Consider the following 25,952-nt stretch of genomic DNA (forward strand, 5'->3'; position numbering starts at 1 on the left):
AGGCTGTTGACTCAGGGGACAGTTACAGGGAGCATGTGATTCCTAGGTTACAACAGTTAGTGGCTGCCAGTCTATTAGGGGCACACTTCAAAGTGTTTGTTACGATCTATAAAGACTTAAACAGCTCAGGACCAGGCTATCAGAAGACCCACCTTCTCCTCTGCAAGCCTACCTGGGTGTCAGGTTGTCACAGAGAGGTGCTTCTCTTGAACCCACCACCGTCTGATGTGCATTTGGCAGAAACTTAGAAGAGGGCCTTCTCAGTGGCGGAAGCCCAGACTTTAGAACACCCCACTGTGGAAGGAGGGAGTCGTCTGTCTGACAGTCTTTTGCCAACAGGCAAACCCCTTTTTATTTAAAGAGGCTTTGGGTCAACGGAGCTAATTTGTTCCTTTCTGTTGCTACTGTGGTTAACCTGGATTTTTCATTTTAATTAGGTTTGGAACTGCCATTAAAAAAAATAATCTGCTCTTATCTGATTTGTATACTGTGGTATTGCTTTTCACCTTATGTGAATTGGTTGTTTTCTATTATGGATTTTACTGTTAGCTGTCTCGGGCACTTTGTGTGAAAAGGTGGGGTATAAACGTAACAGATAAATAAATACTGCAGCTGCTGAGTGATTCAGTCCAGCTTATGTCTGAGTAGACATGCAGTGGCCTCGTCCCGCTTACTTCTGAGAAAGCCTAAAAGGGTAATAATCACATTCCCCCCGACCCGGTCTGCACTTGGCCCAACCTACAGATGGGATGTGGCCCCTGAGACTGTTCCCAGTTTGCAATTTGACCCTTGGGCTGAAAAAAGGTTCCCAACCCCTGCCTTAGCAGAAATGCCGTGGCACAGACAAAAACTCCACCAGCCCCATTTTCTGAAAGCACCCTGGCAGATAAGAATAGAGCCACTGGGGTGCAGGAAACGCTGGAGTATACTATGGCTATGAGAAGCTGCTGAGAGGTCCAGGAGAATCAACAGGATTGGACTCTGCTCTATCTCCCAGTCAACCCGTAGAACCAAAGCAGCTTCTGCTCCAAAGCTGGGTTTGTAGCTAAACTGAAATCAGTCCAGATCAGGGGTGGGCAACTTGTAGTCCAACACATCTGGAGACCACAACTCCCATCATCCCTCACCATGGGTTATGCTGGTTTGGCCAATACATCTGGAGGACCACAAGTTGCCCACCCCCTCAAGCACCACCCCCAAAGGGGAGATTAGCAACCAGCCAGGAGCTGGACAAATCAGACAGGTCCAATGCAGCATCTGCCAGTGCAGCTTCATGACCAGCGCTTCAAGGAAACTAGGACCACCGGCACCTCCTCTCACTCAGCCAGTCCCTGGACCCTCCCGTTCCCTCCCATTCCGCTAGGTTCTAAGAGGCCCAGGGATGGCCATTCTACGCAGGGGGGAAGCCACTCTCTCCAACCCGCTCCTGCAGCTGAAGAGGTCAGTGCTAGAGGAACATGCTTCACTTGCACAACCTCAAGCCTAGAGCCCAAGTCAGAGCAAAGCGAGCAACATTATTTGCAAAATGCTCAGCAAACAGGACACAGTGGGCTACCTAGCGTTCAAACAGATTGCTCTGGGGCTCCACAGACACAAGGAACTTCACCAACCAGAAAAGCTCCCTGCGCTGCAGCACAAGCAGATGTAATGGGGGGAAAGAGGCCCCAGAGTAAGGTTTTAAATGGGCTCTAACCTGCATTCAGCTGGATTCATCCCCAAGTTTTCTCCACCTGCATTCCCATCATTACCACCAGCTAATCTGGCTCTTTCCAAGCAGGACAAGAAGACTAGGAGCAACTGTGCCCAAGACACTTCCAAGCCCAGCAATGCACAAGGCCCAGCAACAGGCCCACCCGCTGGGAGAGCTGGAAACTCCCCACCGGCCTTCAGAACACCCCCGAGGTCCATGGGCTTCCAGAGGCCGCTCCATTTAAACCTCACCAGGACAGAAGTTGGTCCTTCCCACCCAGCCTGCAGGCAGCATCAACCAGATGAGAGAGGGAATGGAAAGCAAAGACGCTTGCTCAAGCAAGCAATGGAAGCTTTTCTGCTTGACTTGCAATACCCAGGTCAGTAGCCTTCAGTAGGGATGCTCATCTGAAAGGAAAGCAAGGAAAGCTGGGAAAGCTCATGGTTGTGCCCCTCCCACCAACCCCACCCCAGTGCAAATCCAGCTTTCCCCACAAACCAGGGTTCCTCCCTCCAGCCACTGCTGCCGCCGCCCGACCCCCTGGCTTCCCTCTCGTGGGACACACTGGCCATAAGCAGCATGCTTCAACCATATACCAGGAACGGAGGAAAAGGCACCAGGCTGCAGGACAACTGTTCCTCTCGGAACAGAACGGTTTCTGCTTTGTTCTGCAGGGAAGGCAATCCACCTCCTGCTGCCAGACCTGCTGCCACATAGCTAAGCACCCCTGTTTGGGCCAGGCATCTGGCAAGGGAGGAGAGGAGGCAGCCAGCAACATCGCTGCAGCCGGCCCAGCCAAGCCAGCTCCCGCCAGTCCAGTCCAGGTTTTCCCTTCAGCCACCACGCACACTTCAAAAGAGGAGTATTTCTGTACATCCCAACAAGGAGCATAAACTGGCCAGCTGCTTGCAAAGCACAGAGAATTAACCCTTGAGCCACCTGCCTCTTCTGCTGCCAGCCAGCCAGGGAGAAGGAGAGGGGAGAGAGGCGGCAGCTGGGGGCCTCCAAAGACACCATCCTTGATGTGGCTCCCAGGACTGCCCAGCACCACCACTAGGCTCCCAGACAGCTTTGTGTAATGGTGCTTCAGAAATCCAGCTCATGACTAAGGCGAGACCTCAGCCCCTGCAGACATGCCAGGGGCCTGCTATAAATAGCCTTGCAGGCTGGAGGCTCAAAGGACCTCAGCAATTCACCACTTCAATGGAAACACCCGCTTGGAAAATGCCCCTCAGAGCCTTCCAGACCCACTGTGGTATCACTGACCCAGCGCTGTCGATAGGCTGCCAGGAAGGCCTGGGCTCAACCCAGCCCACCTGAGGAGGGCCCCCAAGCCGAGGCTGGCACCAAGGAAGGGGGGCACAAGGCCCTGCTAGGGGGAGGCAGCTGCCAAAGCACAGCCCACACCAGCAGCTCCTAGCCACGGCTTGCTCGCCGCCACCTGTCCTCTTCTTTAGGCTGTGACTTGCGTGGCCAGCCACGCCAAGGAGGACTGGCTGCGTGTGAGGCCTCCATTTGACTCTCCACTGAGTCAGCTCCTCCTCAAGCTGGGGAGGGGGAAAGCCAGGGAGCCCAGCACCCTCTGCAAAAGGGACGCCGCCAGGCCACGTTGCTGGAAAGCACCCTGGGCCCAGTCAGGGAAGTGGGTGCTCCGTCACTGGGCCAGCCTCTGTTGAGCAGCGAGGGAAAAGCAGGCAAGCTCCTGCAGGGACACCCTCCCCGAAGGGATGGGGCACCAGGGGCTGCTCGGGAGCCAGGACGACTATCCCCACTGGAAGAGGGGATTTCCAGGCAAGGGCTGCAGAGCAGAAGCCAAACAAGGACCACGTTCCTTCCAGGCCATCCCTTGACTGTGCAGGGCCAAGTGAAAAGGGGACACAGGTCTGAAGAGTGTAAATGAAGGCTCACCTCAGCAGAGCGGGCTGGGAGAGCCCACTGAGCCCCCCATGCCATTCCCAACTTCAGCCAGCAACCCTTGGGCTCACAAGTAGCCACAAAGCCCACATCTGTTGCCCAGTAGGACCCTGCCCCACGGCTCCATTGCTTGCAACCCGAGTCAAAGAGATGCTCTGACTTGGATTCCTGCATTGAGCAGGGGGTTGGACTCGATGGCCTTGTAGGCCCCTTCCAACCCTACTATTCTATGAATCTAGAGCACTCCGCGCACGCGCACAGGCACATGTGGGCTCGGGCTGGGAGTCGCACCAATGGTGGCACTAGTGGTGCCCTCGCGAACACAGCCAGAGCCATGGAGCAGAAGCGGTGGAAGGAAACACACGCACTGAGCGCAGTGGTGGTGGCAGGCGCCTTCGCGGCCTCCGGAACAGAGACGCAGCAGGCAGAGAAAGAGCCCAGCGCAGCCTGTTCAAGGGGAGCCCAGCAGCCAGCTCCCACTACCCAGGCCAAGCAGCTACATGAAGAGTGAGGAAAGGAGGCCCAAGGACCCGCCAGAATGGCGAGAGGACTGGCCCCCTCCTTTCCCTCCCCTGGCCCATCAGTTGCAATCCCAATGCATAAAGGGAGGCCGACTTCTGAGGAAGCCATTTACCATTCTGTCAGGGCCAAAAGCAGGCAACTTCTGTGGGCGGATTTAGGAGCCCCCAGCCCCACGCAGCTATCTGTTTTCCTGGGGATAAAAAGCCCCACAGCCATCTGGCACCCGGCCTGGCCTCAAGCAGTCCTCCTGGCTGCTGCACCTCCACCTGCTTGCCCAGCTCAGGGCTCGTCTCATAGAATCATAGAATAGTAGGCTTGTAAGGGGACTACACGGCCATCGAGTCCAACCCCCTGCTCAATGCAAGAATCCAGGTCAGAGCATCCCTGACAGATGGCTCTCCAGCCTCGTCTTGAAGGCCTCCAGTGTGGGAGAGCCCACCACCTCCCCAGGTCATTGGTTCCATTGTCGTATTACTCTTACAGTCAGGAGGTTTTCCTGATGTTCAGCCGGAATCTGGCTTCCTGTCACTTGAGCCCATGATTCCGTGTCCTGCACTCTGGGATGATCGAGAAGGGATCCTGGCCTTCCTCTCTGGGACAACCTTTCAAGGACTTGAAGAGCGCTGTCCTATCTCCCCTCAGTCTTCTCTTCTCAAGGCTAAACATGCCCAGTTCTTTCAGTCTCTCTTCACAGGGCTTTGTTTCCAGTCCCCTGATCATCTTTGTTGCCCTCCTCTGAACCCTCTCCAGTTTGTCTGCATCCTTCTTAAAGTGGGCTGCCCAGAACTGGACACAGTACTCCAGATGAAGCCTAACCAGTGCTGAGTAGAGGGGAACTAGTACTTCCCGGGATTTGGAAGCTATGCTTCTATGAATGCAGCCCAAAAGAGCAGCGGCCTTTTTTGCAGCCACATCACATTGTTGGCTCATATTCAGCTTGTGATCGACAACAATTCCAAGATCCTTCTCGCTTGTAGTGTGGTTGAGCCACGTATCCCCCATCTTGTAACTGTGCATTTGGTTTCTTTTTCCTAGTTGCAGAACTTGGCATTTCTCCCTATTAAATGTCATTCTGTTGTTTTCTGCACAGTGCTCCAGTTTATCCAGATCACTTTGAATTTTGTTTCTGTCTTCCAAAGTCTTAGCTATCCTGCCCAATTTTGTGTCATCTGCAAATTTGATCAGCATTCCCTGCACCTCCTCCTCCAAGTCGTTCATAAACATGTTGAAGAGCACCGGTGCCCAGGACTGAGCCCTGCGGTACCCTGCTCGTTACCTCTCCCCCGTTTGAGAAGGTCCCATTGATCAGCACTCTTTGAGTCCGATTCTGTAGCCAACTGTGGATCCACCGGATCGTTGTTTCATCTAGCCCACTTTGAGCTCGTTTGCTCATCAGGAGATCATGGGGCACTTTGTCGAAAGCTTTGCTGAAGTCGAGGTATATGATGTCTACAGCATTCCCACGGTCTACAAGAGAGGTGACTTGATCAAAAAATGAGATCAGATTTGTCTGGCAGGACTTGTTTTTGACAAATCCATGTTGGCTTCGAGTAATCACAGCATTGTTGTCAAGGTGCTTCCAGATGGATTGCTTTATCATCTGCTCCAGAATTTTCCCAGGGATTGATGTCAGACTGACTGGTCTGTAGTTCCCAGGTTCCTCCTTTTTACCCTCTTTGAAGAGAGGGACAACGTTAGCCCTCCTCCAGTCATCTGGCACTTCCCCCGTCCTCCATGATTTCTCAAAGAGAATAGACAGCGGTTCTGAGAGTTCTTCTGCCAGTTCCTTTATGACTCTAGGATGCAGTTCATCTGGCCCTGGAGATTTGAACTCATTCAAAATCATTAGGTGTTCCTTGACCATATGCCTATCGATCTCAAGCTGCAATCCTGCCCCTTCAGCCTGTACTTCGCCTTTGCCAGGGGGGTCATAGATCCTCTTTTGGGAGAAGACTGAGCCAAAGTAGGAATTGAGCACCTCTGCCTTTTCTTTGTCCTCTGTTATCGTTTTGCCATCCTTATTTAATAGCTGAACCACCATTTCTTTCCTCTGCCTTTTACTATGCACGTAGCTGAAGAAAGCCTTTTTGTTGTTTTTAGCATCCCTCGCTAACCTCAGCCCGTTCTCAGCTTTAGCCTTACTGACGCCATCCCTGCAATTCTGTGCTACCTGCCTGTACTCTTCCTTTGTTACTTGGCCTTCTTTCCACTTCCTATATGTGTCCTTTTTTGTTTTCAGGTCATCCCTAAGCTTTTTGTGAAGCCACAGTGGCTTCTTCTGTTGTCTTCCACCTTTTCTTCTTGTTGGAATTGCTTGTGATTGTGCCTTGGGAATTTCCTTTTTTAAAAGCTCCCACCCATCTTGGACTCCTTTTCGCACTAGCATCGCTTGCCATGGGACCTTACTGATCATTGTTCTGAGTTTCTTAAAATCAGCTTTCCTAAAATCCAGGGTACGCGTTTGAGTACACTCGGCTTTTGCTTCCCTTAGAACCAAGAACTCAAGTACAACATGGTCGCTCACACCCAGAGTTCCTGTAACTGCTACTTTCTCCACTAAGTCATCTCTGTTGGTTAGGATCAAGTCAAGGATAGCCGATCCTCTAGTTTCTTCCTCTACTTTCTGTAGGAGGAAGTGATCCGCCACACAAGTCAGGAATTTCCTGGAGGGGCCATGTTTGGCAGAATTTGTCTCCCAACAAATATCGGGGAAACTGAAGTCCCCCATTACTATGTCTATGACTTGTCTATGACTGACAGATGAAAGTAACGTTTGATAGTCACCAGCTGAAAAAAATCCAGTTTTAATTTTTTTAATCCATTTTTAAGCATGTCTTTACCCACCCTGCCATATTGTCTTTCTGTCTTAACTACCTCCTGTGCCTTGCTTGGCCCAGAACCATAATCCTATCTAACCTGTGTCTTTGCACGTGCAACTTCTGTCACAGGCAACTGAAAACCCAGAACTTCCAAGAAGCAAGGGCTGGTAGTTAGGCTGGACAGAGCCATTTTCACGAGAGGAAAAACTGAAATTAATGCCCATGTTTGATTGGCAACTTCATGTTTATGAGACTTTAAGTGTAGGACTAGCATGTTTATGATGAGAGCTAATTGCAACTATGTTACTTATTTAAGTTAGAGAGAAATTTAGTATGTAAGATGTTTTTAAAAATTAAAATCAATTTAAATCTTAAAAATACAATTTTTAAAATTTTATTTTTTAAAAAAATCTGCTTTTTAAAATTTATGTTTTAAATCTGATTTTTTTTTATTTTTAAGCCATCATCAATTTTTATCTACCCTGAAATTTGGAGACCTGGTCTATATCAAGCCATTCCTGCCATTCAAAGAATATACACATGTGCAATTCCTATGCCACCTGACAGCAGCCACCTGTCTCTCATTAACCATTCTTGAAAACCAAATGGGTAGGAGAAAGATGTGAAGAGACAGCCATAAGGCAAATCTGTGACCAACTGTCGTCGCCCTCTGTGCTACATCAGTCAAATTCTCTGCTTAGTTTCAGAACTAACTGTGCAAATAACTAAGACAAGATATGTGTGGAGGAGGGCTGTAACATTTAGCTGATTAAACAAGCCCATCAGTTTAAATGACTCTTCCTCCTCCAGGCAAGAAGCGCACATGCTCAAATGCGGGCACTTACAAAAACAGCTGGTGGAAGGAGTCTGAGAAGGAGGCCTTCCTTCCACCCCTCCTGCCTTCTTGACACAAGAGGGAAAGCCTCTTCCGGGCGGCTGGCTGCCATGTGTGCAGGCATCACATACACGCCAAAGAAAGGACCATGTGTCTTAATAGAGAACGGTTGTTTTTACTCATAGCCAGAGCTGAGTGATTTAAACAACTCAACTCATACAATTAATCACCTAAGATTCCAGTAACTGCGCAACACAAAGCACAAAAATGAAGGCATTTAAGCAAACTTGGGACATTTGAGCATAGGGCCAAGTCAGGAGGCTTTCATACAACCCAAAAACAGATCAGCCAGTTTGAGAGAACAAAGTACAGGTTGCGGAATACTGGTGCCACAAGATGCAGAACATCTCTTTCTTTTTCCCAATATTCTATATTTTGCATTTTGCATTCACACAGGTCAGCTTTTTCCAAGACATTTCAGAGCAGCACACCCCACTGACAGCCTCCTCCCAGGTGGAAGGGATAGACAGAAAATTGATTTTCTCCAGAGCCTCTCCACCTCTTTCCTTCCACAACAGAGAGATACTGGCAGGCTGGATCAGGCCCCTCTTCTGCAAGATGCCCTCATTCCTACATTGGAGTTAACAGCCAGGCTCCTTTCTTTCTCCTTCTCCCCTTCTGATGTGGCTCAAAGCCATACTTCTTTTAGCCCTAGGATAGTCTGTACAATGTACAGATGAAACAACTTGTAAAGTGTTGGAAATGTTGCATCAGTGGGTGACTTTAATAATCCTCATGTAAGCTGGACAACTGCATGTTCAAGTCATCTCAAAGAGGTAACCCTAAAGGACTGTGCCTCAGAACAATTGCCAATGGAACCAACCAGAGAGGAAGTGGCCTTAGACTTACTCTTAAGTGGTACCCAGGCCTAGAGTGAGATGTGACCATTGTTGAAGTGAGTGAAAACAGGAACCACAGGAACCACAGCGCTATCAGACTAAATTTGTACATAACTAGGGACCTGCCAAGTAAGTCCAAGCCAGTTACATTTGATGTCAAAAGAGAAAACCTCTAAAAAATGAGGGGATTGGTGAGCAGGAAGCTGAAAGGGAAAATCAACATGGTCAAATCTCACCAGAGGCTCAGCTAGAACATACAGCATAGGTCAGGAAACATACCACCATGTCCAAGAGGTTACCAGCATGGTTAATGAGCAGGGGTAAGGAAGCTATTGGGGAAACGAAAGCTTCTTCAGAAAATGCATTTGCACTTTGTATCTGGTTCATACCTTATCTGGACTTAGGGGTGGGCAGTGAGATGGCCCAGTTTGCAGATGATACCGAATTATTCCACGTGGTAAAAACAAAAAGGGATTGCATTCAGCTCTAAAGGGATCTCTCCAAACTGGGAGAATGGGCATCAAAATGGCAAATGCTATTTTGGGCTGCATTAATAGTAGTATAGCTTCCAAATCACGTGAAGTACTAGTTCCCCTCTACTCAGCAGGGGGATGCAGACAAACTGGAGAGCTACCATGAGTTGTATGACACTTCTCTCCACAAATGTGCAATGAAGTTGCAAGAAAGGACCAGCCAGCTAGCTTAGGAGGTCAGGAGGAGGAAAGGCATTTCAGTGTTTGCTTCTAAAGAGGCAAGAAGCACAATGGGGCTCAGCAGGCATGCTTGGAGCACAGGACCGCCTCCCTTTCTAGAAAAGACAGGTGAATGAGGCAACAAGGTGGCTCCCCATGTGTTCCAAGGGCAGGGCATGGGTGGCAGATCCTGTCAATCGTGCCGTGAGGGCAGGATCAACGGTGCTTTTTCTTCTATTCCCTGCCTCCTCCCCTTCTCTGTATACTCTACACCTCTTCAGAGTCAGTGCACGCTCCTTTGCAGACATCTATTTCAAAAAGAACGTAGAGCAGCTGGGATGCAGCAAGATATGACCGCTACAGCACATAGAGTCCTTAGACTGGAGAGCGCAGCCTTCAGCGCGCGTGGCACAGACGTGCAGACAGGGGCATGCGGGAGAATGGCGCCTCTTCTCAAGATGACGGCGGCACCGCGTCCTCCTGCTCTCATTGCACAGCAGCACCACAGTAGCAGCAGCCAAGGGGAGAGGGGTCCAGGAGAGCCCTTGTGACAGTTCCAGAAGAGCCCACGCTACTCTGGACAGAAGGACTGAGGAGGCAAACTGAAAGCAAGCACCTTCACTGAGCCTCCTCCCTTCCCCGCTCCTCCCTGCCTTCCACCCCGGCGAGCGCTCGCTTGCTCCTCCTCCAGCCATCTCTGTAAAAGCGCCTGCCCTCCTCGTGGCTGTAACTCACCGCTCAGACAGCACAGTGTGAAAAGCAAGCATGGCTGACAATGCTGCATGGGTGGCCACCATTTGCACACTCTGCAGCGCATTATTGTGAATCGCTGCTCTGCCGAGGAGCACTCCAAGCAGCACTTGAGACTCTGGAAGACTTACAGCATCACCTCAACACAGCTGGTGCTGCAGAGGGTTCAGCACTGCCCTGGGAAAGAAATCAGCTCAGTGGGTGCTGGCGCTGCCTGATGGTGACCAGATAATGGCCTCTGCAGTTGAGTGGGCACGAGCAGCTGTGGCAACTGCTGCTGTGGCGGAGCACCTGAACCCAGAGCTGTCCACCACATGCAGCTAGAGCCTGCCGCAAACAAAAGCAGTGTGGACGTGGAAGTCTGAAATGGACGACTGGGATGCTCTGTTGAGCCCCCACTCAGAAACAGCATCATGGTGGAACGCGTGAGCAATACACACAGCTCTAGCTGACTTCATCCTGGAACCATCATCTATGCACTGTTTGTGGCTAAGTCCTGCGTGTTATTGTGCCAACTGGCAGCCCATACTGTTCTCACAATCACAAACCCTGCCTATTTTGCGCTTTGTACCCCCGCATACTCTCCCATTGTTTTTTGGCTGGTCTAGCTTGCATGGCCCCACTCCAAATGTGCTACTCCCCCCATACTAAGTAATAACCTGCCTTCTGTACTGCATATAAGGTGGGAGTTTGCCTTTGCAAGGAAAAGGCAGTGGCCAGGAAGGAACGGGGATGTTGGGTGGAAGACCAGGAACAAATGTAAAGGTGGTTCTTGTGGCTGGACAGCTATGAGGGGAGGTGATGGAGAGCCTTCAGATGTCTGTGGGCGGGTTACAGGCACATCGTACCTTCAGCTCAGGCTGCCTCCTGCCCCTTCACTGAGCTTGTCTCTTTCAAAGAGGTGGGGCCTTTGATGTGCTTGCGGGGGGGGGGGTGAGGAAGCATGGAGGGTTTTCTCAGCTGCATGGACTCCATGCGAGAGGAGGAGGAGGGTGCGGGGTTGAAAGGGGCTTGGCCAGTGCCTGCAAGCACAGTCAGGTCGAGCACCTTCTTTCAGCATCTACCATGAACGCTGATGGGACTGTTTTACTGTTTGCACAATGCAAGGTTTCAGGCGGCCATAGGGAAAGTGATTCTATAAACCTAGCTTGCCATTTCCATAGAATCATAGAATAGTAGGGTTGGAAGGCGCCTATAAGACCATCGAGTCCAACCCCCTGCTCAGTGCAGGAATCTAAGTCGGAGCATCCCTGACAGATGGCTGTTCAGCCTTGTCTTGAATGTCTCCAGTGTGGGAGAGCCCACCACCTCCCTAGGGAATAGGTTCAGGAAGTTTCTCCTGATGTTCAGCTGGAATCTGGCTTCCTGTCACTTGAGCCCATTATTGCGTATCCTGCACTCTGGGATGATCGAGAAGGGATCCTGGCCTTCCTCTCTGGGACAACCTTTCAAGTACTTGAAGAGAGCTATCATATCTCCCCTCAGTCTTCTCTTCTCAAGGCCAAACATGCCCAGTTCTTTCCGTCTCTCTTCATAGGGCTTTGTTTCCAGTCCCCTGATCATCTTCGTTGTCCTCCTCTGAACCCTCTCCAGTTTGTCTGTATCCTTCTTAAAGTGTGGTGCCCAGAACTGGACACAGTACTCCAGATGAAGCCTAACCAGTGCTGAGTAGAGGGGAACTAGTACTTCCCGGGATTTGGAAGCTATGCTTCTATGAATGCAGCCCAAAAGAGCAGCGGCCTTTTTTGCAGCCCCATCACATTGTTGGCTCATATTCAGCTTGTGATCTGCAACAATTCCAAGATCCTTCTCGCTTGTAGTGTGGTTGAGCCACATATCCCCCAACTTGTACCTGTGCATTTGGTTTATTTTGCCTAGGTGCAGAACGTGGCATCTATCCCTATTAAATGTCATTCTGTTGTTTTCTGCCCCGCACTCCAGTCTATCCTGATCACTTTGAATTTTGTTTCTGTCTTCCAGGGTATTAGCTATCCCACCCAATTTTGTGTCGTCTGCAAATCTGATCAGTATTCCCTGCACCTCTTCATCCAAATCATTAATAAAAATATGGAAGAGCACTGGGCCCAGGATTGAGCCCTGCGGTACCCCAGTCATTACCTCTCCCCAGTTGGAGAAGATCCCATTGATAAGCACTCTTTGAGTCCGATTCTGTAGCCAACTGTGGATCCATGGGATCGTTGTTTCATCTAGCCCACTTTGAGCTCGTTTGCTCATCAGGAGATCATGGGACACTCTCGTCGAAAGCTTTGCTGAAGTTGAGGTATATTATGTCTACAGCATTCCCACAATCCACAAGGGAGGTGACTTGATCAAAAAATGAGATCAGATTCGTCTGGCAGGACTTGTTTTTGACAAATCCATGTTGGCTTCGAGTAATCACAGCATTGTTGTCAAGGTGCTTCCAGATGGATTGCTTTATCATCTGCTCCAGAATTTTCCCAGGGATTGATGTCAGACTGACTGGTCTGTAGTTCCCAGGTTCCTCCTTTTTACCCTTTTTGAAGAGAGGGACAACGTTAGCCCTCCTCCAGTCATCTGGCACTTCCCCCGTCCTCCATGATTTCTCAAAGAGAATAGACAGCGGTTCTGAGAGGTCTTCTGCCAGTTCCTTTATGACTCTAGGATGCAGTTCATCTGGCCCTGGAGATTTGAACTCATTCAAAATCATTAGGTGTTCCTTGACCATATGCCTATCGATCTCAAGCTGCAATCCTGCCCCTTCAGCCTGTACTTCGCCTTTGCCAGTGGGGTCATAGACCCTCTTTTGGGAGAAGACTGAGCCAAAGTAGGAATTGAGCACCTCTGCCTTGTCTTTGTCCTCTGTTATCGTTTTGCCATCCTTATTTAATAGCTGAACCACCATTTCTTTCCTCTGCCTTTTACTATGCACGTAGCTGAAGAAAGCCTTTTTGTTGTTTTTAGCATCCCTTGCTAACCTCAGCTCGTTCTCAGCTTTAGCCTTCCTGACGCCATCCCTGCAATTCTGTGCTACCTGCCTGTACTCTTCCTTTGTTACTTGGCCTTCCTTCCACTTCCTATATGTGTCCTTTTTAGTTTTCAGGTCATCCCTAAGCTTTTTGTGAAGCCACATTGGCTTCTTCTGTTGTCTTCCACCTTTTCTTCTTGTTGGAATTGTTTATGATTGCGCCTTGAGAATTTCCTTTTTTAAAAGCTCCCACCCATCTTGGACTCCTTTTCTCGTTAGCGTCGCTTGCCATGGGACCTTACTGATCATTGTTCTGAGTTTATTAAGATCAGCTTTCCTAAAATCCAGGGTACGCGTTTGACTACACTCGGCTTTTGCTTCCCTTAGAACCAAGAACTCAAGTACAACATGGTCACTTTCCCCCAGAGTTCCTGTCACTGCTACTTGATCCACTAAGTCATCTCTGTTGGTTAGGATCAAGTCAAGGATAGCCGATCCTCTAGTTCCTTCCTCTACTTTCTGTAGGAGGAAGTGATCCGCCACACAAGTCAGGAATTTCCTGGAGGGGCCATGTTTGGCAGAATTTGTCTCCCAACAAATGCCAGGGAAATTGAAGTCCCCCATTACTACTACATCATGCTTCCTTAAAACACTGGCTGTTTGCTTTTCAAAAGTTTCATCCTTGTCTTCTCCTTGATTGGGTGGCCAGTATTAGACTCCGACCACCAGGTTCCTTTTATTCTTTGCTCCATTTATTTCAACCCAGATGCTCTTGATGGGGCTACCAAGCTCCTCCTCCTGTATTTCTGTGCAGAGATATGTATTTTTCACATACAGTGCAACCCCACCTCCCTTTCTGTTCCTCCTGTTCTTTATGAACAAGTTATATCCTTCAATTGCTGTATACCAGTCATGAGAGTCATCCCACCAAGTCTCAGTTATCCCTATCAGGTCATAATTCCCTCTTGTATTAAGAGTTCAAGTTCATTCTGTTTGTTTCCCATACTCTGGGCATTAGTATATAGACATCGAAGACCATGTGCTTCATAGTCTGGCTTTCTTCCTACATGTGTCTGATGACTATTATTGGGCGCTATCAGAGCTGTTCTCTCCATTGCAGTGCATGCGCCCACGTCCATTGTTACCCCCAACATTACATCTCCCTTCCCCGTAGGATTCAGTTTAAAGCCCTCCTGATGAAGTTCTTCATGCTGTGGCCAAACACAATCTTCCCAGCCTTTGTGAGGTGCAACCCATCCCTAGCCAACAGCTCATCTTCCAGGAAGTATAGCCCATGGTCCCAGAATCCAAATCTCTCTCGTCGGCACCACCTTCGTAGCCAGTCATTCACCCGGAGTATTTTTCGTTCCCTTTCTATCCCTCTTCTAACTACTGGAAGGATGGATGAGAAAACTATCTGGGCCCCAAAGTTCTTGAGTTTCCTTCCCAAAGCTACAAAGTCTGACATGATCTCTTCATAGCTCCGCTTGGCGGTATCATTTGTTCCCACATGGATGAGAAGAAAGGGATCCCTGTCAGTGGGCTTTATGAGTGCAGGCAATCTTTCAGTCACGTCTCTAATTTGTCCTCCCGGGAGACAACATGTTCTAAGTCACCCTCTTAGAACATGGGACACGGAAGTGACTCGGAGAAAAGTGCCTCTTTGGGGTTGCTTGGGGCACTTTGGAGTGCAGACACAACTGAATTGGAATAGCCTAGCCCCATTTCTCCAAGATCACTCAGTGGCGATAAGCCAGTGGGTTGTTACAAGGAAAAGCCAAATGCAAAAACAACCGGCTGCTTTCATGGGAAGCTTCGAACTGGAGGAAGGAGGAGTCAGACAAACACCCTCACTGCTGTTGCCAGGCAGACTTCAGCATCCCTACAGTTAAGGGGAAATGGCTAGCAAGATGGTAGAGCGGCCAGGGTTTTTCTGCTCTTGCCAACTGACTCTGTAGCCTTGTGAGGCAACCCATGAACAACCCACAATTCCAGGTTTGCATGTAACAACCCATGGATTAAACAGCCCACCATTCACAACCCAACAACAAACTTTGGGTTCTCTCTGTGGGTTGTTCACAGTTGACAATCCACACTGAACCCATAGTGCCGGGTTCACATGTAACGACAACCAACAACCCATTCTATGGGCTATCGTTATGTAAGATCCACATCAACTTCTCCCTGCTTGGCACTGGAAAGGTCTGTTTGAAAGCCATCAAAAAACTGATCTGGACAATGCATCGGCCAGAGCCAAGAGCAGTACGAGGGTAGGTGGTGATCTGCCAACCCCCAAAGCAGCAATGATAAAACAGAAGGGCCTTGTACCTCCTACCAGATCAAGGTCACTGCCTGCTCTTGACATGTCTGGTCCTTCACAAATACTTAGCTACCTGCCCACTGGGAGCTTTATGGCCACATGATGGGGGCCTTAACAAGATTGCCCTGATGAACTGGCAAGGAAGGGCTCAGCAGGAAGAGAGTCCAGTAGGGTAGGCAGAAGCACCCAGCACCAGTAGGCACAGCCCCAAGGAGGGAATAAGACCTGCCCTGGCAGAATCTGCCCCTTGCTTTTGGGGCCCAGTTCAAATCAGAGCTTTGGCCACTGACCCTCCCAAACCTATGGCACATCAGATACCTACACTGGGGTGGGGGAGCAGCATTTCCCTGCTTCTTTGCTTTCTCCCCCGCTTGCAACGCAAGGGAATGTTCATGCCCTTGAGTTGTCCATGGGGTATTCATGTTGCGCCTGATTTCCATACACAGCTGCGGTTTAATGTTCTGCTATAACATTCCACACACAAACCTAACACTGTTCCATGCCTTTTCATGGTCCCCAGTCCTCCTCGCACAATCAGACCTCTCCACTTGGGCAACACAGCCTAGTTCTCCATACAACATTCATGCATGAAGCCAGAGACCACTGCACAGCCCTGATGCATTCCCTGTTAAAAGCATTTGAAAGCGTCCTTCCCTGGGAGATATACTCAGCACAGCGGCTGGGGTTTGGTATCAGAAAACAAGGAGTTGGAAGTATGTTGTTGTTCAGTCGTTAAGCCGTGTCCGACTCTTCGTGACCCCATGGACCATAGCACGCCAGGCCTTCCTGTCCTCCACTCTCTCCCAGAGTGTGCTCAAGTTCATCTTCATTGCATGATGCTATCTAGCCATCTCATCCTCTGCCGTCCCCTTCTCCTTTTGCCTTCAATCCTTCCCAGCATCAGGGTCTTTTCCAGGGAGTTTTCTCTTCGCATTAGGTGGCCAAAATATTGGAGCTTCAGCTTCAGTATCTGTCCTTCCAATGAGCACTCAGGGTTGATTTCCTTTAGGATGGACTGATTTGACCTCCTTGCAGTCCAGGGGACTCGTAAGAGTCTTCCCCAGCACCACAGTTCGAAAGCATCAATTCTTCAGCGCTCAGCCTTCCTTATAGTCCAGCTCTCATTTCATAGTTTTTGAAACATCCAACCAGGATTTTCAGGCTCGCCTGTTAGGTAGGACACACAGTGAACCTCAAGGCAAGGATTTCATTTACTTCTGTGGTAGATTTTCTGTTAGGAAGTTCATCATGGCTAACAAAATCAAATTGCACCAGGCAGTTGCAGAAAAACAAAACAAAAAACAACACAAACTATCAGATAACAAGTCACAATAATCCAATGTAAAAACTGTTCACCAGGCTTAGGCTGTCAGCTGCCAAATCAGGGTAGATGACCCACAGGGACCCCGACCCAGAGTCAGGAGTCCCCCCACACACATACACACTCAGAACTAGATTCCACACCTACAACACCCAGGCACTACCACCAAGAGGAGAAGGGAGTGTCCTGGCCACAAACAGGACCACATCCAGGCTCTACCTCAACGCCCGTACTACAGAAGAGCAGGCTGGCTGTGCGGACAGAGCCTGGGTCTGGTGCAGAGGCCTGGCTTCAGTGCTGGACTTAGCTATGAAGCTCACTGGGTCAACCACTGTCTCAAACTCACACAAAAGGGTTGTTGTGAGGATTAAATGGGGCATTCCCCATCTGGGCCACTCTGACCTTCTTAGAAGTGTGTGGTGGGTGGGTGTCTGTGCGTACATGTGTGTGTCTGTGTGTGTGCGCATGCGTGCGCACACAACTCTCTCTCTCTCTCTCTCTCACACACACACATATATGTTCAGAGAGAGAGAGAAACAACTTCCTCTCTGACGTGCCTCATGTCATGGTTTCCTGGCTGTTCAGTCAACCCAAGTCTCCTCATACTCAGTGGTCCTTCCATCTCTCCTTCTTTGGGGGACTTTCAAAAGTGAATGTGGGCCTTCCACACCCACTCGGCAACCTCGTCCTCAGAGCATTACGGCAGCTCTTTTGCGGGAAGCACGTTCTGCTGTGCAGTGCACAGGAGGCCTTTCATGTGACACAAACAAACACAAACCTATCTTCTTCTCTGCCTAATTCACATGTGGCATACCTCTGTGCCATGATGTCAAGGCCACCATCTGAAGTCACCCCCACACACACACACCAGGAACATCTGGTTCTTTGGCATCACAGCTCAGCTGGCACCCCCCATGGGGCTGCTCATGTGCTGCTCATGTTGGCGTAGAACCATTCATGCAACCCAGGCTACACCTGTGAGACATCGGTCATCTTCCATGCATAACGAATGTGGCAGAAGGTACAACTCTGCCTATGGGGAGCCACTACTCAGCTGCAACATCACACAAATGTAAAGTCTGAATCAGGCCCAGATACAGGGATATGGATGGACCTCTGTTAGCCAAGTTCAAGTGGCACAGGTGAGCAAACAGCAGGTTCCCCAGACCAACTGGCAACGGGGGCGGGGAGGTTGACTATGCACGATAATAATAATATAATCATTATACAAATTTATATTCACAGAATCATAGAATCATAGAATAGTAGGGTTGGAAGGGGCCTACAACGCCATCGAGTCCAACCCCCTGCTCAATGCAGCAATCCAAGTCAGAGCATCCCTGACAGATGGCTGTCCAGCCTCGTCTTGAAGACCTCCAGTGTGGGAGAGCCCACCACCTCCCCAGGTCATTGGTTCCATTGTCGTATTGCTCTTACAGTCAGGAGGTTTTTCCTGAGGTTCAGCTGGAATCTGGCTTCCTGTCACTTGAGCCCATGATTCCGTGTCCTGCACTCTGGGATGATCAAGAAGAGATCCTGGCCTTCTTCTCTGGGACAGCCTCTCAAGTACTTGAAGAGTGCTATCGTATCTCCCCTCAGTCTTCTCTTCTCAAGGCTAAACATGCCCAGTTCTTTCAGTCTCTCTTCATAGGGCTTTGTTTCCAGTCCCCTGATCATCTTTGTTGCCCTCCTCTGAACCCTCTCCAGTTTGTCTGAATCCTTCTTAAAGTGGGGTGCCCAGAACTGGACACAGTACTCCAGATGAGGCCTAACCAGTGCTGAGTAGAGGGGAACTAGTACTTCCCGGGATTTGGAAGCTATGCTTCTATGAATGCAGCCCAAAATAGTATTTGCCTTTTTTGCAGCCACATCACATTGTTGGCTCATATTCAGCTTGTGATCGACAACAATTCCAAGATCCTTCTCGCTTGTAGTGTGGTTGAGCCACGTATCCCCCATCTTGTAACTGTGCATTTGGTTTCTTTTTCCTAGGTGCAGAACTTGGCATTTCTCCCTATGAAATGTCATTCTGTTGTTTTCTGCACAGCGCTCCAATCTATCCAGATCACTTTGAATTTTGTTTCTGTCTTCCAAAGTATTAGCTATCCCTCCCAATTTTGTGTCATCTGCAAATTTGATCAGCATTCCCTGCACCTCCTCCTCCAAGTCATTCATAAACATGTTGAAGAGCACTGGGCCCAGGACTGAGCCCTGCGGTACCCCACTTGTTACCTCTCCCCAGTTTGAGAAGGTCCCATTGATAAGCACTCTTTGAGTCCGATTCTGTAGCCAACTGTGGATCCACCTGATCGTTGTTTCATCTAGCCCACTTTGAGCTCGTTTGCTCATCAGGATATCATGGGGCACTTTGTCAAAAGCTTTGCTGAAGTCGAGGTATATGATGTCTACAGCATTCCCACGGTCTATGAGGGAGATTACTTGATCAAAAAATGAGATCAGATTTGTCTGGCAGGACTTGTTTTTGACAAATCCATGTTGGCTTCAAGTAATCACTGCATTGTTGTGAAGGTGCTTCCAGATGGATTGCTTTATCATCTGCCCCAGAATTTTCCCAGGGATTGATGTCAGACTGACTGGTCTGTAGTTCCCAGCTCCTTTTTACCCTTTTTGAAGAGAGGGACAACGTTAGCTCTCCTCCAGTCCTCTGGCACTTCCCCTGTCCTCCATGATTTTCAGAGAGAATAGGCAGCGGTTCTGAGAGTTCTTCTGCCAGTTCCTTTATGACTCTAGGATGCAGCTCATCTGGCCCTGGAGATCTGAACTCATTCAAAGTAATGAGGTGTTCCTTGACCATATGCCTGATATTTATTAATTTATATAATTTATATAATTTATAATACAATAATATTGTATTATAAATTATAATATTATAAACAAAATACCGGACCTGGTTCAAGAAAAGAAGTTGCCACAACCCAAAAGAAACTATTCAACCACATGGCGTTCAGACAGGACTTAGTCATACTTGCAAGCCGGGGTGAGGGAGTAGAGCTTCCAAGAGGCCTCTTGCCTCATTCCCCCCCCCTACACACACACACACACACACACACACACACTTCCATTTTCCACAGTGCCCAAAATAAACAGCACATCCACAAAGGAAACAGGATGAAAGGAAGAACTTCAGTTGCAGTATAAAGAAGCACTAGCCGGAGTGATCTGAAGCTGCCTATAAATATGTGAGATCAAAGCAGGTCCTGTTAAATTAAAAATGCTGTCACACAGACAGAAACTAGCCTCCAGCGCTGCCGGCTGCAACATGTGAGCCTCTGATCTGAGGCAGAGGCTCAGCGCCCCAAGAAGCTGCATTCACCAAAAGGGAAAAAAGGAAGGAAAAAAGTCCACCGCCAGCAGATGAGTTTTAATAAGGATATTAAATGCCTTCTATGTAAGCTATTAGAACTTAACTCTTGCAAGGCATCCTCGGAGCTCTGCCAAGACACAGGGCCAGCACTTTGCTCTGTTCCAGCAAGGGCCCCTCGAAGTCAGAACACAATGCAGTGCTGCCACTGAGCCACCTGCATCCAGAGCAGGGCCAATGCCAAAAGAGAAACGTGCCATTGCTCCCTTCAAAGGCCAACACACCCGAATGCACTGATGGATCTCCCTGGAAAGCGGGACCACCATCTTCCCACATTCGGGGGGGGGGGGGGAACGACTTGCGGATGGCAACAGATTTCAGCCTCTGTAAAGCTAAAGAGGGGCATTGGCCAGCACCAAGACTAGGTGAGAAAATGCCTTTTCGGAGACGAGGTGGAGCTCCAGATGGCGATTCCCCAGTTTCACCTCCTGTAAACGCCTCACGATTATTCGTTTTCCTCTCACCTCCCCCCCCCCCAACCCCAATCTTTCTACAGGCAGGGTGTACTTTGCCTGGCCCTGGCTGAGGGACTTGACAAAAACAGCAGCGATGGAAAAGGCCCACTCAGGGCACGGACTGTAAGTCCCATGGATGGATGGATGGAAGGTAGATGCTGACAGAGTATGTGCCGGTCATGCTTTCCTGCATTGCTCCCCCAGCCACAAGTGCCACCACCAGGCCCGGATGAGCTTGTGGCTCTAGTGCTAACCATCTCTGGAGCCCCAGCCAAGAGCTCGCAAGGCCTCGAGCGCAATGTCAACATTGGGGAAGCTGTCAAATATCGCAGGGCAATCCTTCTCCAATTACAAACAAGCCAGGAGGCTGAACTGTGCAGAATCCTGCTGTACGAAGCCCCCACCCCTAACACGCGCGTGCACACATGCAGGCATCATCTCAAGCTCTCAAAGGGTTGGGACAGCCAATTAGTTCCCAATCTCCAAAATGAAGGCTGAAGTCCAGCCAGCCATGACTGTGACTGCACAGCCAGAAACATGTACAGCGCCTGACACCAGAGATCAAATTTTCCAAGTGCCCTCTGTTGAGGATTACATGACACTTGCCTAAAAGGCTTGCTTAAGGCAAACTTAAGCCAGAAAGCCAAACTTGGCATATGAGAAGCCAGGGCAATGGAACAAAGGAAGCCAGCTGTTCTGCAGCACTTCCTTTCATCATGTTTATGTTAACGCAGGTAGACTTTTAGGGGTGCTGCTCATGCTGAATGGTTCTTGTGAGCTGAACTGATGCTGGAGCATCCAGAGGACAGCCAGAAACAAACCCAGTTCAGCCAATACATAAAGATCATGACAAAGGTGAAGTTCATACAGCTCCCTCCATGCAAGGAAAGAAGCCACAGAAGGGATAATGGGGCCTCACAGGTTAGCAGACCTCCAGCCAGAGCTCCACTGCCATCAGAACTTCTCCAGGCAACGGCGGAGCCTGGCCAATGGAAGGGCTCCATGTGCACTCCGCTGACCATGCACAGGACTCCAGCAGCAGCCAAACACGTGGATGTCAGGGAAGCTTTGAGGCCATATGCAGATAGGCCACGCAGCCTCCTCCATGCAGTCTTTTGACACATGGAAGAGGTTGTCCACACACCTCTAGCGTAACTCAGCCCTTAGCGTGTTTCCAAAAACAACCTCCTTGGAAGCTGCCTGAGAGGGCAGTAAACAGCCCTTTCTTCGATATGGAACATGCAGGGGAGAGGACGTGGCAGCCCAGGTTCAAAGCACAGGTTGGCCACAAAGAGCCCTGGGCAAGTGGTCTGCCTCAGAGTATCAAGGGTGGCTGCAATGCAATGAGGATGCTTCATAACCTGCCTTGAGCAAGGTTACAAAAATAGTACCCATTCCTAGAAGCCAGCCACACACACATGCCAGCCAGCTCAACAGGGCACCACTATATCCAAGGCACAACACGGATAATCATGCTAGATTCTCTCCAAAATGCCATCTTGATGCACACTGCCACGTCTTCCATCCTCAGGTGCCTTGCCCTGAGTTTTCAGAGATACAAGGAGAAGCCAGATACATTTTGTTTTTATGACGATATTGACTTACTGAGAGAACAGCATTTACTATGTATCAGACATTCCATCTGCTCAAGAGCGATGGAGTGCAAAGATAATTCTAACAAACTGTGCAGCAGGAGCCACCGTCACTGTGAAGAAGAAGAGGAAGAAGATGCGGTGGGAGTGGGCACAGACGGAGGCTCCCTGTATCAAGGGCTAACCAGCTGCCATCCAGCAGAGAACAGCAATTCTCCTGCGCTTCCTCCAGGACTTGCCTGCAGTCATCACTTTCAAGGGACAAAGGGAGCGTGCACCAACACTTCTTGGTTTGAAAACAGATTTCTAAACAAAAGTGTCAATTTAGGGGAGCAAGAAGTTTAAGGGGTCCACCAACTGTGATGTTATTTGCTCCTCCTCAGTCATCTCTCTGACATCTTCTATAGGGGTGCAGTCCACATCTCTAGCACACCAAGAACACTGGAAACAGCTGCTCTGCCACAGCAGGATCACATTCTCACAGTGTGTGGGACACCGCTGAGGCCATCAACATGTTCCGCCGCAAGTACGTCTTTCCCAGCTCATGTGCACACCTGGAGCTGGGCCTCAGGGGGCACTGGGCGTTTCGCAGCAAGTGGCAAGGGATCCCGCTGCACCCCTGACATTTGCAAAAGCCTCGCCCAGACCTGGACAGCACCAAGGGCTGGCAGGGAGGAACATCTCCACGCAGCTTCTGAGCAAAAGCAGGGGGACGTTTGGCTCCGCTGCTTGTTTGCCTAGGCCTGACATTACATGCTTCTTCGAAAACAGACTGCAAGCTTGCCTGCCTGAAAGTCCAGCGTTCCCTTTGACACGAACAGTCGCAGCCAGCAAGACAATGCAGATGGCCTCCTTAAGCTTCAGTGGCCAGAGTAGGGGATGTTTCCAAGGGGCCATCATACACACACAGAAAGCACCACTTAGAACATGGCCACTCAGCAGTATTTCCTTAAAACTGCTAGCTTTAGGACAACGATAACAAACATGAAAATGGATGCCTCCATTGCACCCCACATAGCAGGAAGAGCTACAGGGCCAGGCGAGGCACCCCATCTCAAAGAAATGCTGGGGAGCTCTTACGTGTGTGAAGCATCCAAAGAGCTGTGTCAGAATCCTTTAATGGCTGCAGAGAAAAACCTGAATTTCTCACAACAGCTTTGAGCCCATTTCACTGGGGGGGGGGGATTTGAAAATGTTGCTGCAGCATCAGTTCACAAGTGGCGTGTTGAGACCTAACCAAGGGGCCCTCCTGCCTTCCAGCCCCGGCCAGCCAGACTGAGGGAAGTGGGAGTGACTCCAAGGTTTGTTGGTGCAAGAGAAGACCTGCTTCTGGGTTGCTCCCCCCCCCTCCCTCCCTCCCTCCAGAAGCCTGAAGTCCAGCCAGCCTCAATCATTGCTGCAGAACCAAAACATGGACAGCGCTTGACACCTGCGAGCTGCAGTCTCCCCAAGTTGTTGCCCTTCGACTCAGCACGTATACCAAAGTGGCTTGCTTGCTGCCAATGAAGCCAGACTTTACAGTGTGGATCTGAACCAAAGTCACCTACATTTGGGAGGGACAAAGGCCCTTTCTTTACTAAAAACGCAGGCTCAAATGTACTTCAAAGCCCCAAAAGGGCAGCAGGGGCTGGTAGAAGTGCCTTGTTTAAAGTCTCGCCCAGGGCACTGGTTCCAAAGCCAGAAACATCTCGGGTTGGGGCTCCATTATCAGCCCGGACGCTGGCAGGCCATCAGCCCAGCAAAGCCCTTCCAGCTGGTCTGGCTCTGTAGGCCACCAGCCCCGCCACGGGCCCTTCTCCCTGCCTCCCTGAATGCTCTGGACACCTTGCTCAATAACCCTGGGCCAGCAGCAGCTGCCCAGTCCTTCCTGCCCCTCGGGCCCCGTGCCACCCTCCTCGGTCTGCAGGTCCAAGCCAGACGGCTCCGGGGTGGGGGGGGTCCTCAACATCCAAGGGCCAGCCGGCACCTGCTGCCACCACCAGTCCCCACCAGCCTCTCGCGCCCCCGCCACACAGGAGCCAAGCACGGCTGCCCCGGGGCTTCTTCAGTGCCCATCACGGGACGGGCAACCGGGCGGGGGCTTGAGGGAAGAGGGCCGAACGGGGTCCTGCAAGCAGCCCAGGGACAGGCGACACGGGGCACTGTCCGGGCCCAGCACGACCGGGCGACAGAAGAGTCAGGCATCCCCTTCGGGCCGAGTTCAAAATGGGAAGAGGAGCGGTGCGCAGGCGGGGACAGCACAGCGCGAGCCGGACCTCCGCCAGCCCGCCCCGCAGCCCAACAAAGAAGAGAAGGCACTCTGCAAATGCTCAGAGGCACTCTCTTCGAGTCGCCTTCTCGCACACGAGACTGCGCCCCCTGCAGCGGCGCGAGAAGGCCGCCAACGTGCGGCCGCCTGCAACCCCGACGAGCCTCCGGAACAACGGCCTGGCGCGCCCCCGCCCGCGCATCGGGGCCCGGAGCGGCCACCTGGACGAACTCCGCGCCAGGGCCCGGACGGCGCTGCTGCTGCCCGCCGCGGAGCCATCTTGGCGCGCGCGGGCGGGCGGGCGAGCGAGCGAGCGCCCGCCGTCCCGAGCTCACCTGCACGATCTCGCCCTCGGCGCTGAGCGTGGCCCCGGCGCGGGAGAAGCGGCCCTGCAGCCCGGTGGTGTAGGTGGTGTAGTCGCCGCCGGGGCTGGACTCGAAGAGCACCACCTCCACGAAGGCCGTCTCCTTGGCGAGCGCCGCCGCCGCCGCCGCCAGCAGCAGCAGCAGCGGCGGCGGCGGCAGCAGCGCCCGCGGGCAGGAAGGCGCCGGCCCCGCGAGCGGCCTCATCGCGCCGCCTGGCCCAGCGCGCCAAGGACGGCCAGCAGCGGGGGACGCGGGGGCGGCGAGGGGGGCGCCCGGCGGAGGCCGCGCATTGCTCCCGCTGGCGCCGCCCGCCTCTCCCGGCCTTGGCGTCCCGCGGCGGCGGCTCCGCTTCGCTCGGCCCGGGCTCGGCGGGCCTGGCGCTCTCCCCCCGGCTGCGGCGGCTGCTTCCGTCCTCCCCGCCCTCCTCTCCGCCCTGCCGAGCCGCTTCCCTTTCATCCGCTCCACGTGACGAGGACCGCGGGGTTATCCCCGCCTCCGCGGCTGGGCGGGGAGCGCGCGCTGCGACGCGCTCCGCGTGGGGCAGCAGCGGGAGCCCCTCCTAGGCCGGGCAGAGCGCGTCGTTGCCGCCGGCAGGGATGGCGCGGCGCGCTCTGGCTGCCCGCCGCGGCGCTTCGATGGCCCGACCGTCGCGCGCAGGCCGCTGCGGGCAGAGGAGGGCGTCGCGCCCGCCCGGCATGCGGCGGCGGCCGCCGCAGCGGCCTCATCCCCCCGCCAGAGCGGGCGAGGGACAAGCCGCGCTCTGGGCGTCGCGGCCGCCGTGGCCGCCGCCGCGTGGGCCAAGCACGAGGCCCGCCAGGAGCGAGAGCGAGGCGCGGAAGAGCCGCGTAGCGGCCCCCTGCTGCGCTCGCTCAGGCCTCCGTTGCCTTCGAGGGGAGCCTCGACGGCCTTTCCGCGGCCGGGCCGCCCCTCGGAAGGCGCAGAGCATGTGGCGCGCCAGGGACGCGGGCAGCAAGCCGCCTCTCCTCCCGCCGCCCGAGGGAGAGCACAGCGGCGCTCGGGCAGCGCGGAGCTGCCGGATCCCTCCGGGGCAGGAAGGCGTGCGGGTCCTCCTCGGGGTCGGGGGCGCGCCAGCCGCAGCCCGGAAAGCCTGTCGGGATGGACGAGGAGGGGAAGCCGGGCAACCCCGCGCCCGTCGGGACCTCAGAAAGTGCCCTGTGATTCCGGTCACGTTGGACGCCGG

General features: G+C 51.8%; 1 protein-coding gene across 1 annotated transcript in view; it reads right to left on the reverse strand.

Annotated features, from left to right (window-relative positions):
* ZNRF3 (zinc and ring finger 3) overlaps positions 1–25,249 on the reverse strand; it is a 69,023-nt gene extending 43,774 nt beyond the window's left edge. The window contains exon 1 of the mRNA XM_084820187.1: positions 24,722–25,249. Coding sequence (XP_084676313.1) covers positions 24,722–25,207 — 486 coding nt within the window. The 5' untranslated portion in view covers positions 25,208–25,249. The remainder of the gene's footprint in view (positions 1–24,721) is intronic.
* Positions 25,250–25,952: the final 703 nt, after the last annotated feature.

Source organism: Heloderma suspectum, chromosome 13 (genome assembly GCF_057233095.1).
Source record: "Heloderma suspectum isolate Gila_16-S chromosome 13, 16-S_ref, whole genome shotgun sequence".
NCBI lineage: Eukaryota > Metazoa > Chordata > Lepidosauria > Squamata > Helodermatidae > Heloderma > Heloderma suspectum.